This window comes from Aptenodytes forsteri, unplaced genomic scaffold (genome assembly GCF_000699145.1).
Source record: "Aptenodytes forsteri isolate BGI_AS27 unplaced genomic scaffold, ASM69914v1 Scaffold112, whole genome shotgun sequence".
Lineage (NCBI taxonomy): Eukaryota > Metazoa > Chordata > Aves > Sphenisciformes > Spheniscidae > Aptenodytes > Aptenodytes forsteri.
This window is the reverse complement of record NW_008794883.1, coordinates 631,483-657,025: the sequence shown is the minus strand read 5'-3', so window position 1 is coordinate 657,025 and position 25,543 is coordinate 631,483. Positions and strand designations below refer to the sequence as shown.

The window sequence follows — 25,543 nt, the reverse complement described above, 5'->3', positions numbered from 1 at the left end:
GCCAGCTTCTCTAGGAGAATGCTGTGGGAGACGGTGTCAAAGGCCTTGCTGAAGTCCAGGTAGACCACATCCACAGCCTTTCCCTCATCCACTAGGCGGGTCACCTGGTCATAGAAGGAGATCAGGTTGGTCAAGCAGGACCTGCCTCTCATGAACCCGTGCTGGCTGGGCCGGATCCCCTGGTTGTCCCGCTCATGCCTTGTGAGCGCCCTCAAGATGAACCGCTCCATAATCTTCCCCGGCACCGAGGTCAGGCTGACAGGCAATCAGCGCTAATCGATCCTCTGACAGCAAGCACGAGAAACATCCTTTCTAATTGATGCAAGTTTAATTGTTCTTTTAAAAAAGCTAATTCTAACATTAGTAAGTTTTCATTATATTTTTAACCCCAAAAATACCTTTAACACACTTTTAAACAAAATCTGTGATACAAAGTAGTCTCAACTTGAACTTTAAAACAGCTGAATATAATTCAAGTTTTAATTACCAATATCTTTTTTTTCTTTTAATAAAAAGTAATACATGAATTAAGGTACAATACCTACTTTTTTATCCATTTTGTCTTTTTGATTAACATGGTTTAGATTTTCAGTATGGGAAAATATTCCTGAGTTATTCTTTCCTTCTTTTTTCCTTCTGCAAAGTGGCTTGTCTGAGGTGGAACAAGATGTGTCTTTTTGCTGGTGTAGGTAATTTTCTATTGAAAAGAGGTTGAAGAAACTTTTACTTTGATTTTTTATTCCCCCACATGCTAGAACGTACTAAATTTCTCATCATATCACTGAACTAACTTCTATGTTTTTACTATTTTCTGTAAATCTTTATTCTAAGCCTGATACATTTTCTCATTTACTGCTTATGTGTTTGGGTTTGGAGTTTTTTTACTGGCCATTACTGTCCTGCAAAGTAATAGCTAGTCATATCTGCTATGAACGAACACGAGGTATTGTCCCTGCTTCCAAGATGGTTGTGGCATAAACTTCATTTGCATTAATACTGCTAATTAAGTGGGGGCATGGTCATTGGAACACAGAAAACAAGTCAACGCACCAAACTCATTTCACACTGCAAACATGCAGTCTTGTTTCAGAAACTGATAAAGATCCATCTTAAAACTGTTTAGGCTTCTAGTGGAAGGTTATTTTGAGCTATTTCTTTTTAAAATGCCCTCCTAATTGTCAAATTCACATATGTAAGTATGTGTATGAAAAGCATCGTGCGTTCAGTTCTGAAAATGCGTGAGATGTTTGTATTTTTACTTGCAGAACATACTGAAGGACAAAAGTGGTTTTGCAGTTCCATGTGGAACAGGTGCATATCAGAGATACCGCTAACGTTCGTTCTCTTAAAAAATAAACATTCAATACATTAAAAAATATTCAAAATACTTACCTTGTACCTTTGATTGAGGAGAATGACACTTCTTATACTTATTAAATTTACAGGGTTGTGATGAATAGCCCTTTTTCAAAGCATCCGGTGTTCTATTTGGAAAATAGTGCCGCTTGCTTAGTCGGTTCAACTGAGCATATCCATGTACGTGCCTCCCTCTGTACCTGCATTGCCAATGGCATTGAAAGGGTAAACAAATACGTGCTATTTAAAAGCAGCCAGAGTAGAATAATACCACATCATCAGGTAAATTTAAGTCTAACAGCAATTTATTACTGTGAAGGAGATGTTTGTTTATGTCAACTCAAAAAAAAAATCAGGATTTTAGGCAAGAGACCCACAATTATTTTATTAAATTTTTCCTCAGTAGGATTCAGTAAATCCTTGGTTTGCTAAGAGAAAAGGATTCAGGAACAACAGATCCTTTTTCCTATATCTGGAATTTTAAAACAACATACTTCATAAAGATTTGAATCGCACAGGAATCACCTGAGACTGCATAGTTGTTGGCTTTTTTACTTTTCATTTCACTTCTTATGTGCTACCTATTCATCATCACTAATGAACAACGTAAGTATTTCAGTTATTTAGAAAACTCATGCTGAATAATCCAACTCTGCTTTGTTTTCTGCTCTAGCTAGATCTTTCAGTAACTCTTAATGGTTGAGACTAGAGTACACTGGAAGGTCCCATTCCTATATCAATAGAATCAGTCACTATACACAGAGTAATAAGTAAATCTAAAAGGACATGCTTATTCAGGTGTTTGGTGTATTAGAAAAATATATTACATTTAATAATTAATAGCTTGGCCAGTTAGCTACTAATATGTATGACCTGAGCTTCAGGACTCTCTACTTAATTGAGTCCCTCTACTTATTTGATATAGTCAAAGAAATAAATTCTGAGACCAGCAGGAAAAAAAGAACGAAACAAAACAAAAAACCACCCAAAAACCAAGCCAGAAAAAAGTCCTAGAAGAACGTCACTGGACTGGATAACATAGACCCGAGTCTTCTATTTTTGTTCTTACGATCCTTCAAAATTGCAGTGCTGTTTGCCAAACTAGACACGGTGATTAAGTTACTGACACTGATTTGTCCACAAGGGAGTCACTCTGTCTGATTTTGGTCATGAAATAAAATAAAAGGGGTGTATGCACACAATATGTGTTTCTTATTGAAGCAATTCATCAGACATTCTGCTACCCCACACTCTTGAAAGATTAGAGGCTAAATCTTCCACTGATACGAACTCCCATTAAATTGAGAGAAACTGTGCTGATTGATACAATGTGCCTTTGACAGTTTTATACTCAAATTCTTCCTGCTTGATCCTTTAAACTACAGATGGTTTTGTTAGTTTGTGTTAGAACTTGATATTTATTCTTCTGCATTCTCTTGCGAATACAAGTTCGGGATATAGATCTTCTGAGGACAAAAGGGTCTCGCGCACTGCTTTTAGCTGTAACAGCATTAAAAACCGAAATATTTTGGTTCCCTTCAGACAAAAGGAAATACTGACAGTTTTGACAGATAAGAATAATTTCTAAAGCATAGTGAGAGTCAACTGACCAGTCATCATCTTTCTTTTTTATATGTCTGTTTTGCTTAGAAAAGTCTGTTCCTGATCGTAAACAACATAGTGATATTTTTTTATAGCTTACCGTTGTGGAACTGCTGCAATGTGGGAATAGCCCTTTCCGAGAGATTTATTTTTTCCCCCAATTTTGACAAGGTTGAATTTTGGGGATGACTTTTTATTTTCTGTGGACTTTTTACACCCATTTTAGCAAAATTATGTCTGTATCTAGGGAAGCCGAAAACCATATTCCTTACCATTTTGGGGTGACTTTAATCTTTTTCTGTTTGTGGCTCCTCTTGAGTTTATTTGTTGAGAGTTTTTCCTTTTTGCAAACTACTGTTTTCTTCTTTTGCTCCGAAATATTTTTGAAAGCACCACCAGGGGCGGCTGAGCTTAACTGCTGAGAATATTGGGAAAAAATGAAGTACATGAAAATTGCAAATTACATTAACTGAGAGATTGGAAATCTATGCTCTTTTTAAACAGCACTGAATAGCATAGTTTTAGTTTTTGCTAATCACTTTGTCCATCTACTTTTATAATTAAAACAACTCACTGCTTTTGTGGATCTTCTTTCGTATGTGTATGTTCTTTCGTATTCTTCTTCCTATATAAAAAGTAAGCTTAGTCTTACAAAGCTGTTCTAGGATCTGTACAGACAGACTAGTCTATCTTCACTTACCTAAAAAAGCAAAGCATTCAAGCCTTAAACACTTTACAGGGTATAAATGCAATTTGGTTTTTTTGACATTTCAGTGTATCTAAATGATGAGAGATCTAGTACACAGTCTCTTTGACTCCAAGTATCTCCAAGTATAATAAAGTCTTGACATTAATGGCCTACTTAAGTCCTACTCTAATTCAAATAGTCATTTAAAATGAAAGCAGTGAAATACATATGCTGTTACAGAAGAATATAAAATATACTCGTAAGGGGAAAAATCAAGAAATAGAAATACATTCTTCCGACTAGACAGCATTCCTACTGAAATTCCCAAGTGAAAGAAACTTAAATATTCACACAAAAGTATGTATTTTTCATGCATCAAATGAATATGTAACTTATCTTATCAAACAAGTCCTCCAGGCAAAAAAAAAAAAAAAAAAATCCTGTTTTTTTTTCTTTACTGGGGGGTTTTTTAGGGGGGGGGGGGGGGGGTGTCAGCCAATTACACCCTCTTGAGAAAGGAAATAGGATTATTAATATTACCTCCTGCATCTGTTGTCCTTTAGAAAAGGATGAAACCAACGTTTTTAAACTCCTGTTTGTTAAGCCATATGCCACAGTCTTGCTAATATTTTTCATTTTGAAAATAGAAATATCGTATTTTGACAGTGTGCCTTCATTGCCAGATTCCTTGTCACAGGTATGCATGGAGGAATAAACGGAGTCTGCATTCCCCTTCTGCTCAGCAGGCAGAGGAAGGCTTCTTGTTAAACAACACCAAGTTAATTGAGGTTCAGCATTTAGTGATGGGAAGGTGCTCTTCGTGCTTGATACCGTTAAACTTCCAGAGTAGCTAGTCAGATTATTGTGGGGTAGCGCTGGGAATTTTTTACAGTGAGTGGTGAGAGCGTGGCAATAAAAAGTGCCAAAAGAATGGCAAAACGAAGTGGGGTTGTCTGTTGAGCTCTGAGGATGCTGCGTATCCTGCAGTGTTGGTGAAATGTCCTTAAGAATGCATGGACTTCCACCTCTGTCCCACCCCATGATCGTTGGCTCTGCACCCTTGCTAGAAGCTGACGTCATTATCAAAGAGTCACTTCCTGAGCAAAGATGATGTAAACCCTTCCTCTCTTCTTTGATGTCAGCTGATATGAAAAAACCACTTGTACACATAGAAGTAAAGCATATTTTCTTCTTTGGGGTCTGTGCAGAGGAAGTAGTTATGCTCATCCACTTCTCTTCCGTTTGCCTTTGATAATTTAATTTATTTTTGTTCTGCTTGTTTTTCCAAGCATCTCGTATAATATCCTGCTGCCTGAAGTTTTGGTTATAAAAAGTGTTATCTGCTGTGGTTAAGATATTTGTTGTTTCTGAACAGACTGGTGAACAAATTACTGGAGTTTTCCAGTTGGCATGTATGTTCCATCGTAGCTCTCCTTTGCTGGCCTTTTGTCTCACTTCAAATTTTGAAGGGGACCAAAGCAGATCATTAGAATGAGAACTGAGTGATCCGCCGTTGGAAGAGCAGGGGGGGGTGGTGAAGGTGTCTGTCACAGATGTGCAAGGTGGAATCTCCTGTTCTGATCTAAGCAAAAGCGACAAATCTGAGGCTCTCTTGTCTTGCGGCAATTTAAGGATATATTTTGGAGAAAAGGCATTTTGTTGTGGGACTGGCGTTAAATCACCAGGTTGCAGATGATGAATTTTAGAAGACGCATCAACAGCATTGCCGTTGAGAAGTGGTACTTTTGCTCCTGTTTTCACAAGACATGTTTTGACATCTTTATCTGTCGCATTGTGCAAGGCAAAAGAATTGCAATCACTTCCCCTTAATTCAGGCCCTGAAAATCCCACAAATGAAGCTTTTGAGATACCTGCTGAATGTGAAAGAAGGTTAGCATCACTACAATTAAGAGCTTTTGTGGGGAGTTTGATTGTTTTCGTATATTCCACATTCTCGGTACCTCCAGTGGATTCATTAATTCCTGTGCTTAATTTTTGCTCCTCTGCTTTACTGGAGAATTTCACTGGTGCTGTGGAAAGACACTGAGTGCTACTGCAGTAGACTCTCTCTGCTTCATTTACTGCATTGTTTTCACTACTGGGACTAGGGCAGGACTTTGAAATAATGTTTAGCGTCTTCTCCACTTCAAATTTCAGCTTCTTTCTTTCTGATGGTAAATTCTGGGATTTCCCTGCGGCTTCTCTGTTGTTGTTGCAGCGGACCCACGGGGGCGTCAGAGCGTGCTGGCCCGTCTCCTTATTCCTGCTATGGTTTCCATAATTGTTTGAAGTGCTTTTACAATCTGATTCAAATGTACTGGACTCTTTTCCAGGGCTTGGTTTTTCCCATTTGCTACTCTGTACTGGCAACCAGTCATCACTCCTCCTGTTAGCCTTCAGCTGACACTGAGTATTTTGAAGCCTGAGCTCACAACTGCTTGGAGCTAGTAATGGGCTGTTGCCACCTGGGTATTTATCTGTGTCACTGCCACTGAGGTCTTGGGAAGTTTTGCTCATTACAGTACGTGCACTAGCATTTACTGAACGTGATGTCTCCATTACGTAGGTTACACTGTCTGCAGTTTTCTCGGAGGACGCACTCTGTACAATATGATTACCATTACTACAGGTTTCTGATTTACCAGTGTTTAAACCTGTTGTCACAAGGGAGGAAAGACTGTGACTTACAGAGCTCCTGCCGTCTCTTTCCTCAGTAATTTCAGTACTGCTGACTGATTCCTTTGAATCAGGAGTGAAGCTTGTCATATCTGTAATCTTATTCCCCCTTTGTTTAATTTTCTTGGCATTTTGACTGCTTTTCATTTTTTGGTAGATTTTCTTAAATGTTTCATCTCCATACATTTGCCATTTTTCCTGAGAGAACATCTTTAACTTCCTTTGATTGTGTTTCTTATTTTTAGCACTGATTACTTCTCCGGCCCCAAGCTTTTTACTCCCTTGCAACTCCTCAGACGGAGGATGATGATCAACCACATTACTTAGTGGCAAATCATCCACTGCTGTTTGTCTGACGAGAGCTCGGGGATGACTATTAGGAAAATCCACTGAATTTGCAGCAGGGTTGTTGCTAGGCAGCAAACTAGCAGTGCCTGTGTTTACAGACTGTTTAGTAAGAGAAAGTGGTTTTGAACAACCTGCTTTGTCATGTACCATTCTTGTGCCCTCCACAAACGGCAAGGAGTTGCTTCGTGTAACAGGCACAGTATCTACCACTGTGGAGAACTGGGTGGGGACTGAATGAAAAAACACTGGCTTGCATTTTTCTAGGGGTGCAAAGGTAGATTTTGCTGAACAAAGGGACAGATTCTTTTTCCTATTTACATCGCAAGTCCTGATGTCAAAATGGAAAGAGTCTTTGTACGTGTAAGGCATTGGCAGATCGATGCTTCCCTGTTTAGAAAGGACAGTTTTCCTGGGCCTTACGTTGTCTAACTGGGTATCATCCACCACACTTTTGTTATGAGAAATAAGTTTTGAAATGTGTTCTTCTAGCCTCTTTTTCTCTAGCATCAAGGCTGTAGCTTTCTCAGCTGCATCGAGCTTTGCACTGCTTCCGGAGGTACACCTTAAGCTGCTGGAGGCAGTTTCATTTTCCAGTTCTGTGCTGTGTTCATAGAGACTATGCAACGGGCTGGATGATGCCATCTGTTGTTCTGTACTATCAGAGCGTGACAGATACCCTGAGTCAGTGCTCTCACACTTCTTTAGCTTGCAGTCAAATGGCTTGTAATCCCACTGCTTTTCTGAAGAGGTTGCTTGCTGCCTTTGCAACTGCATGTGCTTATTGGCAGTTGGAGTTACTTGCTCCTGTATCTTCTTTCTCTGGCACTGACCATTTGGCAAAGCTCCTGGAGATGATAAACTTTGAGGTTCTCTCTCAGGAACCCCCTGATTAGCCTTTGAACTAAAGGACTGGTTCGTTGTTTCTTGATTTTCTGAAGCGAATGATGAATTGCTTGCTGCCGGCAGTGAAAGGTCATGAAGAAGTTTCTTAGTGTCTGTTACAGCACTGGTCTCTGAACTCATTTGTTTGATCTGCATCCCCTTCTCTTCACAGGTGCTACTGAGCAGTTTGCTGCCTTGATGTGAGGTGACGCTCTCTGTTGATTTCTCGGTTTGCTCCAGCACGCCACTGTTGTCAGAGTCTGAGGGCAGTCTGGTATTGTTGACGTGTGTTTGAGTTCTTCTGTGCTTATACAAATTGCTTTGAGTTTTAAATGCAATACCACAAGTGGTGCATGGAAAGGGCCTCTCTCCTGTGTGAGAGCGAATGTGTTTCTCAAGGACACTTGGCTTCAAACAATCTCGTCCACAGTGTTTGCAGATATATTTCCCAGCTTTTTTTAATTTTCCTGGGCTTCCAATAGATGCATTTACACAAGAATTTGGTGACGATAAAACTGGTAAAGTGCTCACTATGTTCAATGTTAGAGTTTGCCCAAGTTGCTTCTGGAAAACTGACTGAGGCTGATCTGTGCCTTCTGAAGGAACAAGTGGATTCAGGATTAGAGGTATGTTACTGCTGTCTAGATTTACACAGCTCCTGCCAGTCACTACCTGACTGTTTGGCTGAAAGCATCCTGCCTGGACGGGCTGATACAGCGGTATGGTAAGGGCTTTTAGATACACAGGTTGAGACAGCGCTTGCTCCTGTTGAGGAATCACGCTGCCTCGGCTGAGATCTGAAGAACCCTGTGCGGGCTGGAGAGAAGAGGTTGGAACTGGTCGATCTGCTAGTGCAACTGTAAAACCAGGCTGCTTCTGTGCCTCCATTTCAAAGGTTATCTGCCATATGCTCATGTATCTGTAGGGGAGGGGAAAGAAAACAAGTAGGAATCTTCAGACAGCAAAGTAAAATAAGCACTTTCAACTGCTGGACTGGGAAAGCTAGCAATTAAGAATATCACAAATCTTATATACAGGCATTATACAGACAATTATTACTTCATTTTCCAATTGATTCGTCTCACATTTCTTAGCTAGGAATTAAAGTTCGGTACCGTGTAAAGAACAGTGAACGTTGCACTTAAAACCTACAATAAGTACCCAAGGTATTAGAAATAAATCTGAGTATCAGATTTGCAAATGGAGGCTCTCAGCACCCCAGAAATAAATACAATTTTAATTTTCTGGAACCACATTCCCATTACATGTTTGTCCCATGTTTTTTAATTTAAGAATTTACATTAATAAATGTTAATATAGAAGCACAGAACAATTAAGGTCAGAAGGGACCTCAGGAGGTCTCTAGTCCAAACACCTGCTCAAAGCAGAGTTAGCACTGGGGGCAGATGAGGTCGCTCAGGGTGTTTTCTGGTCTGGTTTTGAAAACCTCTGAGGATAAAAACTGCACAGGTTCTTTGGACGACCAGTTCCAAACACAGGACATTAAACATGACTGCATATTATCTGTGTTTACCCAGTTTAAGTGAGCTAAGGCTAAACACATTGCAACAAGTGCTGCAAAATGAAAACACGTGAACAAAATGAAACTGATGTCCTGTTTTACAAGTGAGACTTACATAAATATGTACAAAGTAGAAAAGATGGTATCATAGAAAAATAGTGGGATAAATTAAAGCTGTCTTTTGTGTAGCCCAAATTAATTTTGTCTAATTAAAGGCGATATTGTGATATACTGATTATTTTTAGATGCTTTCAATGCCAGATGAAAACATTTTGTAGACACAGTTTTTGGAAAAAGTGAACCTATTCTTATGAAATCTGTCCAAATATATTCAGGGTTGGTGCTGGTCCAGACTACTTCTTACTTTAACAAAAAATTGTCTTGTCTTTTTTCTTTCTTAGAAACAAACTAGGAAACTATCAAAATAAGCTAGTTGCAAATTATTTTGGGGGGAGCTGATAGAGGCATCAGCATAACCTCTTGTAATTATAGTTTGGGTGAAAATCAGAAGGTGATCTGTGAATGTTTATTCCAATTCTTAGTCAGCTATACTCACAGCTCTGTATCCATTGGCTGTTATGAATAATAGGCTGTTCTTGTGCAAACAGTCATAAAAACCCCATTTGAAATAACATAATCAGTGGCTAAATGTGAAATCTGCTATTTGTTGCCTTAGTGCATAATCTGTAGTGGTGTTTCTGTACCTTCCTTGGATCATTTCAAGAGGTAATCATTACTGGGAAACAGTTAAAAAAAACTACTCAAAAACGTTGTTTAAAATTTGGACTGGTTCCGTATGACACACACACTATGTTACTGTTATACAAAGCCAAATCTCTGCTGCATGTAGTTACTGAGAATTTTGCAAATAATTCACATAAAGGAGAAATGGCAAACTCAATTTAATTGGTTTTGAGTATTCCTCAGTTACTATTAGAGCAGTTAATAAAGCTGGTAAGTTGATATAAAGTTGGATGGAGATCCAAGAGAAGTTCTGTTACTTCACAACTGAAAATGATAGCGTCTGACTCACGTCACATGAGAAAAATGGGAAAATAACTTTCTATTAATGATCAAATGGAACAGGTTAAGGTCAATGAGTTATGTGCTCAGTAATAAATGTAATTAGCATCTCAATATATAGACTAGGAATTCAGGTAGTTTTCATATTAAATGTATGCACCATTGAAACTGAAAGATAAAGCAAGCCTCTTGGTTATCAGTCTTCTGCAAAGGAAAAGGTTTTGCATATTAGGATATTGCCTTTAATCCCACTGATTATTTCCTCCCTATGTGTAGCTCACAACGCAACTGTAAATACTTGTCTCCTTGAGCAACAGAAAACTAACGTACCAAGAACCTGGTACCTATTACTCCGCGCTCCTCACTCGGCACCACTTCTGGAAGTTCTGTTGCTGGCTGGCAACTTACGTTTCACAGCCAAGGCTCCTTCCAGTTTCTCTCTCATCTGTTCTGCTTATTGCAAGAATTGGAAAAGTGGAGTTAAAAACAGCAATGCAGTCCCTAGGATGTGTTCTCTGACTTTCCTTCTGGTCACGAGCAAGGCCATTAGCTTCTCTGCATGCATTACGTGCATCGACAAAACTGCTGATGAGCCACTGAAGCAACTGAGTTGCTACCAACTAGCAGTGGGCTCAGGGTTAGACCATTTATGGGAAAGGTGTCAGTGCCCGATGGGATTCTTTGTCTTCACCCAAAGATTTTAGTGTAATAAAAATCCCAGAAAACAACCTGTAAAATGAACTGATCTCCGCACAGCAATGTGTTAGATTTTGCCTTTTCTCCTTTCTCATGATTTATAAAAAAAACTCAGTTATCAAGCATGGACTTTTCTTGTCCACTTTAGAGATTTCTACATGGAGCAATTGCTTCAGTGGCTTTGTAATATAGGTATTGACTATATGGATAAAAGAATGTTAAAAGAATGTGGCTTGTTAAAGGAATTAAGTTATTATCCATATTCTGCAGTGTGGTTAACACTACAGGATAAAAGTGGATTTCTCTAATTTGCAAAGTGAGGTTATAGACACTTCAAATCCATTTAAGATGGTTCTTAAGCTCTACAGTCACCTTTATTTATAGCAATTTAAACGCAGCATACAGTCAAAACAGCAGCAAGTGATAAGACATGAGCCAATGGTACTCATAAACTAAGCATGCAGTAGTTTTTCCAAAGATCTGAAAATAAAGAAAAGTTGAGGGGAAAAAAAAATACGCTGCAGAGACAAAGACTCAAAGAAGAAAAGTGAAGTCTGAATACCATGTAGCTTAGAACATTTAACAAGTACCACATCAGATGAAACAAGTCATAGTATTTATGCTCCCTGCCTTCCCCTGGAGAGAAGCGTGGAAATGCGGCATTTACATTTCCACCCCGATAAGCCTGCTCCAGTGTCACAAACTATGTTCTCTCTTTGACTCTCCTCGTGCGCATGCATAGTTGATGGGCCCTTCAAGGCCAGGCTGTAAGTTAGTAGGACTTACGGTGGACAGCTGTTTTTAATATGAATCCTGTAGTTCCAAAGTACCAGACTCTGGGTAATTTCACTTATTCTGTTAAGTTTCTGGGGCCCAAAATACAGTGTAATTCTGAGAATCATTTCAGTGCTCTGTAATGGTCTACAAAGAAAATACTTAAATGATTACAGAAAATTTAAGGGAAAGTTTTAACTAATGCTAAACAATTAAACTAAATGGTGATACACAATCTCATTGCTTTTAAGAGTTTAATAATCCATTTCTACCAGCTGTGGTAGTTTGCTGCTTTTCACAGCAAACAAAAGATACTTTCTTCCTAAGTGAAACTTCTGTGGCATGTATTCTGTTGTGGCCAGTACGATCATACTTTTCACATCTGTTGTTTATACACAAAAAAAGCCACTATATTTCTTTGTACATTGACAAAAATAGCTCATCTCAAACTCATTCTACCCCAAGGCTAATTTCTGGGTAGCCCTTGCCTAAAGTAGAAAAACTTCCTTTGTTGATTATCCCCCAGGCTCTGTTACTGAGCATCTACCTGGTGTTCTGAGCTCAATTTGTAACTTGTAGCATCGAACTACTGGTATAAAAACGTCATCCTAATTAGATAAGGGAAAATTTCCAATAAACAAAACTAAAAGCAGTATTTGGCCTGTCCAAAATGTTCTAAACTAGTTACATAAGCTATCAAAACTGGTCAATAAAATTCCATCTAAATACAATTATTTTGTTCCTAGTTTTAATTATACCTTCAGGTACACACCGTAGGTAGGTCTGTGGAACACTGAAAAGTCAGAGAGTGGAGTAGTTTCAGACGACAATCCAGTGTAGCAGAAACTGTCTTATTCTGTATACGAGAATAAGTATAAAGTATTTTAATAAGGCGGGGTGGTATAAAAAACTCCTTTTAAATCCAATATGTTCCTCTTTTCTATATAACTTTTTCCTTAATTCCAAATATATTTTATAAAATTTGCTTCATTTTATCAGCACTGTTGTTATGCTCTTGGATTATACAACCAAAAGATTTTTGTCTTCTGCATGGCACACGTAAATGCACTGTCAGCTGCCCATCATTGTTAATAAAATCATTAAACAAACATGTAACTACTTATTTCCTGCACTTACATAGAATTTTTTGACACACCACTGAGAGGAGCATCATAGTCTTTGAGCAGATGCAGTGCTCAATCCCCTGGCTTGGTCTACAGAGATACTCTGTAGACATGATAGAGTTAGTTTATTTTTGTAACCACACAGAAGCAGCTTTTCAACACTCTGAACATACATAATACACTATATCATATCAGAAGTCTTTGCCTTTTTTAAAAGCTTTTGGCGATCCCTACCTTACATATAATACCAGAGAGCATACAGAAGTGCAATCCTCTTTAGTCTGTAAATAATTTTAGCTTACGTACCTTTTACTGAGCCAGGCATTTCAGCAAAAGAAGTCTCATTTCTGTCAATACTTGATGCAAGCAGAAAGAAACGAGGACAAAGACTTGAAACAGATTAGAAGTAGGAAGTTGGTTTTTTCTTTTTTTTTGCATTGGTGTCACAGTAACAACCTTCAGAAAACAGGAAGAGATGAAACAGAAGAAAATGAAGTAGCGTTTCAATCTCTTCGTATCCTTTATCATTATTGATGTAGGAACCTATAAACAGAATCAGCTGTCTTCGAAATGTAGGCATTTTGTACACTGCATTCAATTGTATCATTCGGTGAAATGCACGGATACAACAGTAGAATCTTTTTCCTTATAGCCCCAAAGGTAATTTGCTTATAACTTTACAGTAAAGATCTCTCTTAAAATGTGTTGGAAAAGAAAATAATGGTGGAGAGAAGACCCTTGCTACATATGAAATGCTAAACTCATCCAGTGTGGGTGTTATCCACCAGCTTCTTCTAATGGTGCCCCGCGGCAGGGCAGAAAGCAGTAACAGGAAGGAAAACACTTCAAGAATGTTAAAAGTGTTTAGGTCATGCTCAGCAAACCTCCCTAAAATTTGTGACAAGCTGTAGGGAAAACAGGATTAGGGGAGAAGACCCTTGCTACATATGAAATGCTAAACTCATCCAGTGTGGGTGTTATCCACCAGCTTCTTCTAATGGTGCCCCGCGGCAGGGCAGAAAGCAGTAACAGGAAGGAAAACACTTCAAGAATGTTAAAAGTGTTTAGGTCATGCTCAGCAAACCTCCCTAAAATTTGTGACAAGCTGTAGGGAAAACAGGATTAGGGGACAGAGAAGGGACAGAGAAGTCAAGAGAAGTAAAAAAATCATTTTAAGAAGAGTTTAGATTTCGTTTGTGGGTTGACTTCATAAAGAGTCCTCGGATAAAGCAGTCGGCAGAGCCAAGGTGTCCTGTTAGGGGGAGAGCTGTTCTTTATGCAAACACCTGTTTAAAATATGGACTGGAATGGCTAGTTCCTCCACTGCTATTAGACGGAGTAAATCCCAAACTGGAATATGCATTCCCTATAACGTTACAAAATCAGCGCATCTGGCCTGTAAAATTTCCTTAGGAACACTGTATTTTGGAAGATGTAGCTTTGAATCTGGTTATAACTTACTGCAACGAGCATCTGCCCCATTCAGATAGCTGCAGCCGGTATCTTGTAAATTGGATGGTGGTGAAACTAATATTATGATTGTTTGTCCAATATCCCCTTTAGCGGAAGCTCTTTCTTTTAGTAATTCAGATGATAGACTAATGATGGAGGTGTCAATGGATTTTCATTCTACACAGCTTTATTGATCTTGGAGAGTTTTACCTGTTGTTTGGATTGCTTTCAGTTTGTTTCTGGACCCTATTTTAGTAGGCCTCTAATTTTGGAGGTGGACAAATATTTCTGTCTTACACTTCCTATCTTTCTTCCCTGTCATTTAGTTATTCAGGGGGCAAAAAAGCTCTTAACAGGGCCTAGTACTGTTGCTTAAAATCCTCCTAGTTTCTATTATACCCTGAAATGCTCCCAGTAATTGGTAACGGCACTGCACCCGCTGAAAATCAGTGGATCTAGAAAACTACTTGACATCGTGAACTGCTTTGCAGTGACTCATGCTTCTGTTCTACAGACTCATTCTGTCCATATGGATAAAACTACGTGCAGCAACCAGTTTCAGCTCTTCCGGGAGAGACTTTCCTAAAGGAATGGATTCTCACATGTAAGTGAGATCTTCTGCAGGATTATTGCATGCTACACTCAACAAACTAACAGAGAAGAAAAGATGCACATCTTCTGACAGAATACTGGCATGAATCAAATCATACAAACAGACGATTATGGGCATTTTACATAACCAGTCAAAATTAGTTTCTCTTCAGTTTTACCACATATCTGAAGTCCGTTATATTTTATTCCACTTTGAGACTGACTATTATTATTTTAAGTTAAGATGAACTTACTTAAAAGGGACACTTATTTTAAACAGTACTAATAATTCCAGCAGTATGCTGGAACTAGTAACAACTCTAAAACGTATATAAGCTTTTAAAATTCATTAATTAGAACCTCAGTAGCGGCAGCAACCAGTTTCAGCTCTTCTGGGAGAGACTTTCCTAAAGGAATGGATTCTCACATGTAAGTGAGATCTTCTGCAGGATTATTGCATGCTACACTCAACAAACTAACAGAGAAGAAAAGATGCACATCTTCTGACAGAATACTGGCATGAATCAAATCATACAAACAGACGATTATGGGCATTTTACATAACCAGTCAAAATTAGTTTCTCTTCAGTTTTACCACATATCTGAAGTCCGTTATATTTTATTCCACTTTGAGACTGACTATTATTATTTTAAGTTAAGATGAACTTACTTAAAAGGGACACTTATTTTAAACAGTACTAATAATTCCAGCAGTATGCTGGAACTAGTAACAACTCTAAAACGTATATAAGCTTTTAAAATTCATTAATTAGAACACTCAGTAGCGTATCAAATTCTAAATGCTAAAACTGCAAACTTCTTATCCTGAGAGCCTTAAAGAAGCAATACTTTAAAAAAGCAAGTTACAACTAAAGCAAGTGACTGCATGGATGTCTGCCACTATCACGCAGGTTTCAGGGCTTAGCAGAATCTTTTGAAGCTTGATTTAAAAATCTCTAAATCTTGAATAAGTGAGTCTGGAATCAGGCTGACTCCACAGCATCCCATGATTCTTCCCATTTATATGGATGAACATACTGCTGTAATGGCTGGAAGTAATTTGGACTGTACACTTAATACAGAGGACCAGTATTACACTGCATTAGTTCTATTTGAAATTAAGTGATTTTTGTTTTCTCTTTTTACCCAATCTATTTTTGGGTGTCACTTCCTAAGCTGGAATCTCTATGCAAGATTACTTATATTCATTTAAGTTCAAAACATTATCCTGCTCAGAGAAAGCCAATTAACTTCAGTTAGCTCAATATGCAGCAAATTATCTATTTTAACTATGTATAAAGATAAACCTACTGTCAGGTACCACACAGTAGGGAGTATGTGGTGCGACATTGCGCTTCGCTCTCAATTCATGTCTTAATCAGGATTTGAGGAGATAACCCCACGGACCGTTGGTAGGCATTTCTAGGTTCCAAGTATGTGCGGAAAGGGCTCCTTCGCAGGTGTCTAAAACCCTGTATCCTCCAAAGATACCTACGGGGTTTTAGTCAAAGATGCGGTCATGTGAAAGTAGCAATAAGCTTGCTTCCTATACTACTAAGGAAATAGATTTCAAAGATCCTACCAACTGCGTGTTTTAAAGCACTTTACAAACTTAAATGAAAAGAAAGTGTCTTATAGGATTGTTAACTATTAATTTTTCTTATGAGGACAATGATGCTGAGAACAGCACACAATATCTTACTGTCAGCAGAAGATACAGATACCGGAATTATCGTTTCCAGTTGCTAGTCTACCACTGATGGCTAGCACGAGGTGCCAATGTTTATGAAGAACTCCCTTGATTGACTAGACAAAAATTCTACGTAAATATTAGTATAATAAAGTAATAGTGAACCATAGGGTCTGAAATAAATTTTGTGCCGGTACTTTAAACGCTACTTGTTTGATGGAAAAGTTTACGAGTGTACCCTAATTCTGGCGCTTTCTAGACCTCAATTCAAACTAGCAAAACGGAACTGATACATTTCCTGATTAGCCCAGAAATTACTGTTAATCTTGTTTTACTTAAAAACTATTTCTGCCTTTGCTCTTTTCTCAGTTTGACTTCATACTTTGAAATGCCTCATAACAGAAGTACTGACTTCACCTTCTCACTTGTTCTTAAGGGATGTATCTGATCCTACAAGACTGCAGGTTCCAACAGCAGTGTGCAGACTGCTTAGAACCTTGTTAACAAAGCTGGGCGCCTCAGTCCCCTGCAGAATTGGGATGAAAATGTGTAATTCCCTAATCTTCTGAAACCCTCATAAACTTTCAATGATAACATTTCTTCCTCAAATTCTGACTTTGGGAAATCCTGCTACTTGTTAAGAAGTCATTCTTCCTGAAGTTTTGCCCTGCTTCATATGTTATAAAAGTATAAAGCAACTAGAAAACACACGGACCGAACTTTGAAATTCTTGTACCGTATCCTGAGGACAAAGATTTTTGACACTGTACTTCCACGATTGTGTGGTATCAGTGAAATTGTTTTCTTTTTTTATCTTTGTAAACACTGTACCAGAATACAGTATTAAAACCTTTTAAGAAGAATGTGATCTGTAATACCTTTCCTTCATTCTAGAATAGCACCGTTTTGATCATTATTAAATATACAGTTTTCTATCTTTTTGATTCTCCTTTTCTTGAATATCCATAAATGAAAACATTCAAAAGGCTTAAATCAATAAGCACATTGTTAGCTAAAATACATTTTAGTGTTTAAGTAAACATTGTAATGGCCTTTTTGATCTCTTCATGCAATTTGTATTAGAGAATATTTCCTATTCTACTTCTTATGCTGCTACTTTCCTCAGCTCCAGATGTAAGAAATGCTTTCTAGTTTACTATATGTCTTTATTTTAAATTTACACCACTTCTTTTTATAAAAGAAACATATCTAACACACCTGTTGGTTTTGTAACACTGTTGGTAGCTTCACAATGAAAAAAAAATAGGATTGTTAGTGCTTAAAAAATCTAAAAACCTCAAAGGATTTCCATTCTTTTGTCCTTTCATCAAATTTGCTCCCGTGCATTTCCCTTGTTAGGAAAGAGTTAACAACCTCCAGCCAGCAGTCTGTAATCAACAGGTTGCTCTAACAGAAAAATAATAACCCTAATCCATCTTTTAAAGTTTAGGAGGTTGGACTAAATGATGAAAAAATACTGATTAAAGCCCTCTTAAAATCAGAAGTGGGGCCAGTACTAAAATGCTTTGTGTTTTGGGAAAAAATCTTTCTCATTGCTAAGTGAAAGAACCATCACATTAAAAAAATTATAACTTTAAAATTTCTGTCCCTCATTGCTAAGTGAAAGAACCATCACATTCAAAAAATTATAACTTTAAAATTTCTGTCTTACCATCTAGAATTTAATTATATCTCTGCCTATATAAAATGATAACAAAACACTTGCTAACCTTTAGGTGGCCAATTCACAGGCGGGTGGAGAGGCTCAGGTCTCTCTGGAATAGCGCTGAAACGAAGCATCCTGTTTCCTTTTTTCAGTGTCTTTCTCTTCTCTTTTTTTTAAGCATTTGAATTGAAGGGTGGGTGGTGGGGTGTGTGCAAAGCGAGGAGGGGGTGAAGTCAGCCCACGCTTGGTGTGGGAAGAGTTTTAATGGCCGATGCTGGTAATGTGGTTTGCCTGCTACAGTGTCTGCACTACTGCAGCTCTGTGTGTGGGCGTAAAGAAATGACACGACTGGGTTTCAAACCATTACACTGAAGATTTGAAAAAATTAAAAAAAAAAAAAAAACACAACCCCATCAGGCACAAATGAAAAATTATCCCTGATTTTATCTTTTTCTAAGGTTTGTTTGTGGGGTTTTTTTTTTTAACTTAACAGATGTAATCCAGTCAAGTTTCTTCCTCAGCCTCTAAATTAAAAAAGGTAAATTAAGTATTTAGGAAGGTTTTTGATTTCACGCAGTGTGAACATTTTGTTATGATTTTTGCTGCTATTTTTTAATTAACCTACAAGAGCCCGTATTCCAAAAGGCATCCAGATTTCCACAGTAAAAATCTTCACAGGACGCCTGTATTTCTGCCTTTGAACATGCTAAATAGGTACCCAAATCTTGGTAGCACTGAGTAGCACGGTACGATAGACATAGCAGCCACTCCACAACCGGCCAGGTAGGAAATCTTAGACCACGACTATTCCCTTGAATATTCCACAAAACGCAGCCAAGAAAAAAAGGGACACCTTGGCAGCCCATTTTTGTTCAGTAGTCTCACAATGCATCAGGCTTACTGATCCAAATCAGGCAGAAAACAGGCTTGAATGTTTGTTGTAACTACTGGATATAGAGGAGACCCACGGGAGTGAGACAAAGGGGCTGTTCTCTAGAATATCACGGGGAATGAGAAGAAAATGCTATTTAAGCTAAAATATAATTGCTGGCACAAAAGAAGGTGAATATAAATGGTTATGAATACACTGTTGTTGGGAGGGACAGGTGGAAGTCTTTTGTCAGGCAAGTGAGAACATTTCTCAAACATATTTTTGACCACAAAGAGTGAAACAGAGACAAAACAGTTTTTGAAAGGAGCTTGAAAACTTCAAGGAACCTTTATGACTTGGCTGCTCCATAATAGTAAGGCACTAGCACTTGTTAAATGCATATCTTCATGTATGTATGAGAGAAGACATCCAGCTTGAAAAATCGTGTGCTTGGACACAAGGTATATGCATTCTTGAGTGTAATGGTTTAGGTGTGGGGTTTTTTTCCCAATATTCAAATGAGCCCCCAGTTGAACAGGATTTCCATTGCATTTGGTATTCTGCTGACAACAAAAAGCAGGAGAACTGGATACCTAGGCAAAGGGGAATGGGAAAGAGAGGAGAGACTTCATGACGCCCATGTTGCTATTTAGTGCATAGTATCACTGGCAGCTCTTCACCCCATCTCCTGGCCGCAGTGTGAAGCAAGCAGCTGAGAGCTCCCAGCGTGGAGGATCCAGAGCTGAATGCCAAATCAGCAGAATTCAGCGTGTGAGTAAAAACAGCAAGACTGGACTTGAGGACTTCAGCCTACTAATCCCAACCTTTAACAAAGAACCTGATAGAGGTAGTTAAGCAATTAATCACACTACAGTGAATGAAAAACGATCTTCAATTCTGTATCTATCTGGTAAAACTGTCAGAGACACCACCGCTAGTACACAGAAGTACAGGCTCACTTGGTATTAAGTGGGGTCTGGCTACTAGCCACAGTAGAAGCTTGAATTCTTCTTTCATATATAAACTAACGGCTGAGGTCAGCTCCAGGAAAATTTTGCCAGAGAAATGTCTGTGGGCTCAGCTGGTACAGTAAAGTGCGTGTTTAGAGAGAAAAGAAATATGGCTCCCAGCAGGGCTACATTCATGCAGACTCAGTGCAATTGTACAACATGATGTAGACTGCAAACTGAAATAGCTTAAATCAATTCAGTAAAACTGGTAATTTTCCTAGCATTGTAATTTTTTTGTGTGTATAGAAGTAAAAAACCCCAGATTTTTACCTTTTTTATTACTTTGTCTTTCTCTAAACTCTAACTTAATCTTTGTGTACTGTCTGCTCAATGAAGACACTTTTTGCCCAGTTAAACACGTCCATTATTAATGAGTAGTATCATTAGAATCTTTTACTATAATTCATGTTTTTTAAAAAATACTAATTACAATTTTCTTGACCCAGTTTGAAAAGTGTAGTAACAAAATATATAGCCTGAAGCAGTAACTCTGGAAGGTGTATCTTGCTCATTTTTGTCTCAGTATGTCACAGACAACTATGTATAGTGACTCTGTAGTAGTCGTATTTCCAAGTCACTGCAGCATTCATCATTTCTGCCATGGTATTGGCCACTTTGCTGCAGATAAAATATCTGGAATGTCTAAATGCACCTAATCCTCCTCTGAGGATTAATCCCATGAAGAATCATTACATAATATTGCTATGGGTTATCACAAATAGCAATATTTCTTCTGTAGATGTGAACTCTTAAGTTTGAATGTACAGAAGTCATTGTTGCCTACACAACTTTCATTTGACCAAAGGCACATTTCCACCATGGTACTTAACATGATTTTTTTCCCCCAAAGATCACAGCTCTGTAAATGGACAGAATCTTTTAAAGCAAGTGTTAAAAATCTGGAGAAAATTGAATATAAAAAAATATTCAAAGCAGGAGGAATGAAGGCATTCTAGTAAATTGGACAGCCAACTATTGCCCTCATATCAATAGTGCATAACAACTACTAAGATTCATATGGCACTTTTGTATATTTTGTTGAGACAGCAAGAACTGCCACCCTAAAGAGGAGTGTAACCTTCACATATTGGTCAGACCATACCAAAAAAAAAGTCCAAGAGAAAATAACTTAAAGACAAAAATGTGCTTGAACAGCAAAAGGGAGAGACACAGCTTCACTAGAAGTAAACACGGGTCTACTTGCCAAAGAAAAGCCAGCACAAGGAAAAAAACTAAAACACAAGGCAAAAGTAATAGATCCCATAGGGAAAAGACTCAAGGGCTGCTGAGAAAATGCTAAGGCAATCACAAAAGTGAAAAGGTTCAGCTGGTTGTGCATGCAACCTAAGTGTTTCACTAAGAATTTAATTTCTTCCTTAAAATGCTTGGGTTATTTTCACACCCCAACAGCAGGGCTGTACGTGTAGACAGTCACCCGAAGGAGGGGGGGCAAAAAAAAAAGCTAGCCTCAAACCATCTTCCATTAAAATCCCACAGACCTTTTTTCCAACTTTAGATTTAACGTGTTTTAGGTAAGGCTCTAAATGCTGAATCATCATACAGGGTTGATTTGGGGGTTTATTTGGTTTGGTTTTTTAGTATTAATTCATCATAAGCAGGTCTGGTGAAGGACTGTTTTATGGATTAATTGATAAGGATAGTCTACAACCCAAGAAAAAACTTAGACATCTGAGAGAAAAAGCAGATGTGTGACTCTAGCTTTGCTTCTAAAGTTCCAGGTGATAGGGTGGTAATGAAGAGAGCTCCAATTACTCCTCCTCGCTCAAGTCATTCTTTTGCTGACAGTTAAAAGATTAAAAAGTGGAGGACGTTAGGGTGCCTCTTCTACAAAATAGATGTTTTGCAGGAGGAATATGAAGGGTACTTCCAGCTCTTTTAGATTGCTGGAGTAATGAGCTATAGTGTTTTCAGGCATATCACATCATAAATATGAGTAATTACAATTATGAGGCACTTAAAAGCAACATAGCTTTCAGAGGAACAGTTGCTTCAACTCAAAAAGTCAGCAAGGTTAGCTGTTTTTTACACATGCACAAACTAGAGTAGAGTCATACTAATTTTTCCATCTGTTTCTTATGTGTCATAGAAAAACAGATAACTTCAGAACTTCTGATAGTATTCAGAAATGTTCTAAAAACCACCAGCTACACTAACTTAAATGTACTTTACAGAAAATGAGACTAGAATTTGACAGCGACATTGATAATTTGAACCAACTTCCAGATCAATGTCAAAAACAGTAAAAGGAAGCATCAATAACTAGAACTGTAGAAACACAGCATCCCCATCACCGCCACCCCAGACCAGTACCGGTCACACAGGTAAACCCATGTTCCACACCATTCAGCCAACTCAACTCTGGGTTTTTTATTTTCTCCATAAGCTTTTATGTAGTTGTGTTTTTTCTCAACATGTTGTCAAGGAAACCCTACATTCTTGTAGCTTAGTATCCAGCTCTTTATTGCTATAGACACAAAACAATTTAGGATTTTGAACTGATTGATACAGTTTCCTTCCCACTAGGAAGGGGTGCTCTTAACACCATAAGCTGGATAGAGTTGAAGGAAGACCTTTTTTTGAAGATTCAGTTCTTCCAAAATGCCTATGGGAAATTTGCCGGTTAACTCTTCTAGTTATTAATTTTATTAAATTATTTTACATATCAATATTCTATTATGCTGTATGCTATCCACTGAAAAATAGCCCTGTAATCTTACTGGTGTCCTCTTATTTACCTCTATCATTCCTCTGACAAAAATATTTTTGGATTGTGTGAGAGCTGTCAGCTAAATTTCGAGTGATAATAATTAAGTTCAAGTTGCACATTCCTTGTATCCCTTTCTGTGTCATAACCTTACCTAATATGTATACAGTTTTTCACTGGGAAATGAGGTACTATATATATGTATGGACAGAGAATTTGTGATGCACTGCAGGGAACAACCGCTCTCGGGTTGTGGAACAGACACTGTTCCACTGTTGTGGAACAGTGGTGCCCACTCTGCCCAGGGTTAGCTTTCTGTAGAGCGCGCTAGTCCCATCCACGCTGCAAAGCACTAGGTCAGCCTCAGGGTTGGCACCTACTGTTCACGTCTCGTGCCTGTTGTCTGAAAAGTTCTTTCAGCATGCTATATACAACATTCATCTGCTCCATGCATGCCACAAAAGCGTTCCAGTTCTTATCACGGGCTTTAGCATGCCGTTTTAATTCTTACCCTCGTGAAGATGATCAGTGAAACATACAGAATGCCTCGTGCTACTGGATAACTTCAGTATAAAGATGGGAAGTGGTCGTGTGAAAAGAGTACTTGGAGCTTCCTGGCGGAGTGAAGTATATTATTGCACTGGACTTGTATTTCAGTTGTGTATCACGGTAAAAGGTATTTCTGTCATTCTCTCCTTTGGGTTTCATGGAGCTGTGCTTCTATCTGTTGTCAAGGAAACACCAGGGTTTTTTCCCCCTTGCTCATTAATGTCTGCATTTTTGTTTCCATAGCTACAAAGGAACCTCAGTGTTTTAAAATAGCAGTAATTGGATTACCATGACTTTTTGTAATTTATTGACACCGTTAATGGCTCCGATTTTCAAAAGCAGACACCAAAACTGTATCAGCAGTTTTTCAGCTATTAACATTTGTTATCTCCTTGTCCTGAAATACTGGGTACGTGCTAAGAAAAGTCTTCAGCATCCAGACACTCACTGCGCCCAGACTCAGACTCTATACATGGTGCTCTAACTTAAGTCATAGAGTTCTTAACAGGAATGGGCAATCTGTTGTTATATTTAAATGTGGTTTTCTGTCCATGCTAATAAGTTATATGCCAAACTGTGGAGATTTAGCCTGTTTGTTCTTCTGTTACAAGTTACTAAAGATTCCTTAAATAACCACAAGGAAATGTGACAGTTAACTTTTAATTGGAAGTTTCCCTGACCATGGCTGTACTGAATAAGCACCTATTTGGCACAAGCTGAATTTCCAAACAGCTGTCCCAAAATGCCTTCATCTTGGCACAAAATATGAGCTGAAATTACTGAAAATAGTCTGCTTTTTAGTTGTATTAGTTCTAATTTCTGATGGGCACCTGCAAAGAAGTGCAGAGGTTCTGTTGTGAATCTGCTAGGGGTTAACCCCAACATCGAACATATTACTGATCCCTTGTAAATTTGACCCCAGAAGAATAATCTGGGAGAATTTTTACAGTCAAATATCTAGTGCACTCTGGATACAGGAACACGGAAAAAGCACAAAGAATTGAGAGCACCAGTGTTGCTAAGAACTGGTATTACTTAGCAGGGGCATAACTCACGTTTTCTGAAGACAAAACCTGAAACTCCTAGACAGGCTGATCCGCGTGTCTGTGTCTGTATGCACACTCCTACCATGCTGAAAACGTTACCATGCCATTTCTAACACTTCTGATTTATTTGTTACAATTTACTTGCCTATGTGAAGTGTCTGCAAAGCACCATAAATGCATAGTCTATACCCTTACCCTTCCTTTCCGGTATCTCCAGTTCCTCCCGTCCTCAGACTCAGCACGGCTTGTCCCATACCCCCTCATTAGGAGGTGTCCCCAGTCGGGGCTGCCTGGCCAAGCAGCAGGCCCAGCAGAAAGCAACTGAATTCACCGTCTGGACTTCCTACCGGTGGTGTCCCCACTCTGGGTTTCTGCACTCTGTCTACTGAGTCCCCGTCAGCAGGCATATACCAGTCCCACAGTCTAATTTGATTAAAATTAGCCAACAGTTTAAAAAGTTGTAAGAGGAGGACAGACAGGATGACTAGATAGCACCTATTTCTTTAGAAAAACAAGCTAAAGAGAGTCACTGACCTAAAAAGTTTACAGTCTAGGTATAAGACAAAGGTGACAACAAGTGGCTAGACACAGGCAACTATAAACAAGTCCCTTTAATCTAAAATATTGGTTCCTACTTTTCATAATGGATTTCTGTGCATCCTTGAGGCTAAGACATTCTATTACCATAGAAACAGTATCCTGTGTCATTGTGGACCCTCCTGTAGATGTGTGCTGTTATGGAAACAGTCATCTTAACAGCTGTCCTCGTGTTATATATTTCAATTACTGTGTTTGTAAAGATCCATTACTAAAATTTCCTTTCAGGATTCATTTTAACAAAAACTAAGTCTCTGAAGTATTTAGCAATTTGATAAACACTTTAAGGCTGCTCCAAATTAAAAATACAGCATTAGAACAAAACTAATATTAAACTTGCAGTGCCTTCAATAATTACTTACCTTTCCAAATCTCTAGCATCTGCAAAGGTTTGGGGGAAAAGATGGTCTGTCCACCCCAGTAATCATTAGTAAAATTACTTCAGGAAAGCAAATTTTTAAGCCATGGGTTGTGTGCAAGGAATCCTTTGCACACACATCCTACGTGCATGCATGCAAGGTGTCCTGGTTTCGGCAGGGATAGAGTAATTTCCTTTCCTAGTAGCTGTTACAGTGTTTTGGATTTAGGATGAGAACAATGTTGATAACACACCGATGTTTTAGTTGTTGCTGAGCAGTGCTTACACTAGTCAAGG

At 38.4% G+C, this 25,543-nt stretch overlaps 1 protein-coding gene across 1 annotated transcript in view; it reads right to left on the bottom strand.

Annotated features, from left to right (window-relative positions):
- Positions 1 to 13,088, bottom strand: part of ZNF831 (zinc finger protein 831) — a 15,985-nt gene extending 2,897 nt beyond the window's left edge. The window contains exons 1-5 of the mRNA XM_009274726.1: positions 12,998 to 13,088; positions 4,187 to 8,471; positions 3,231 to 3,373; positions 1,393 to 1,556; positions 546 to 697 (exon numbers count right to left, since the gene is read on the bottom strand). Of these exons, the coding sequence (XP_009273001.1) occupies positions 546 to 697; positions 1,393 to 1,556; positions 3,231 to 3,373; positions 4,187 to 8,467 (4,740 nt within the window). The 5' untranslated portion in view covers positions 8,468 to 8,471; positions 12,998 to 13,088. The remainder of the gene's footprint in view (positions 1 to 545; positions 698 to 1,392; positions 1,557 to 3,230; positions 3,374 to 4,186; positions 8,472 to 12,997) is intronic.
- Positions 13,089 to 25,543: the final 12,455 nt, after the last annotated feature.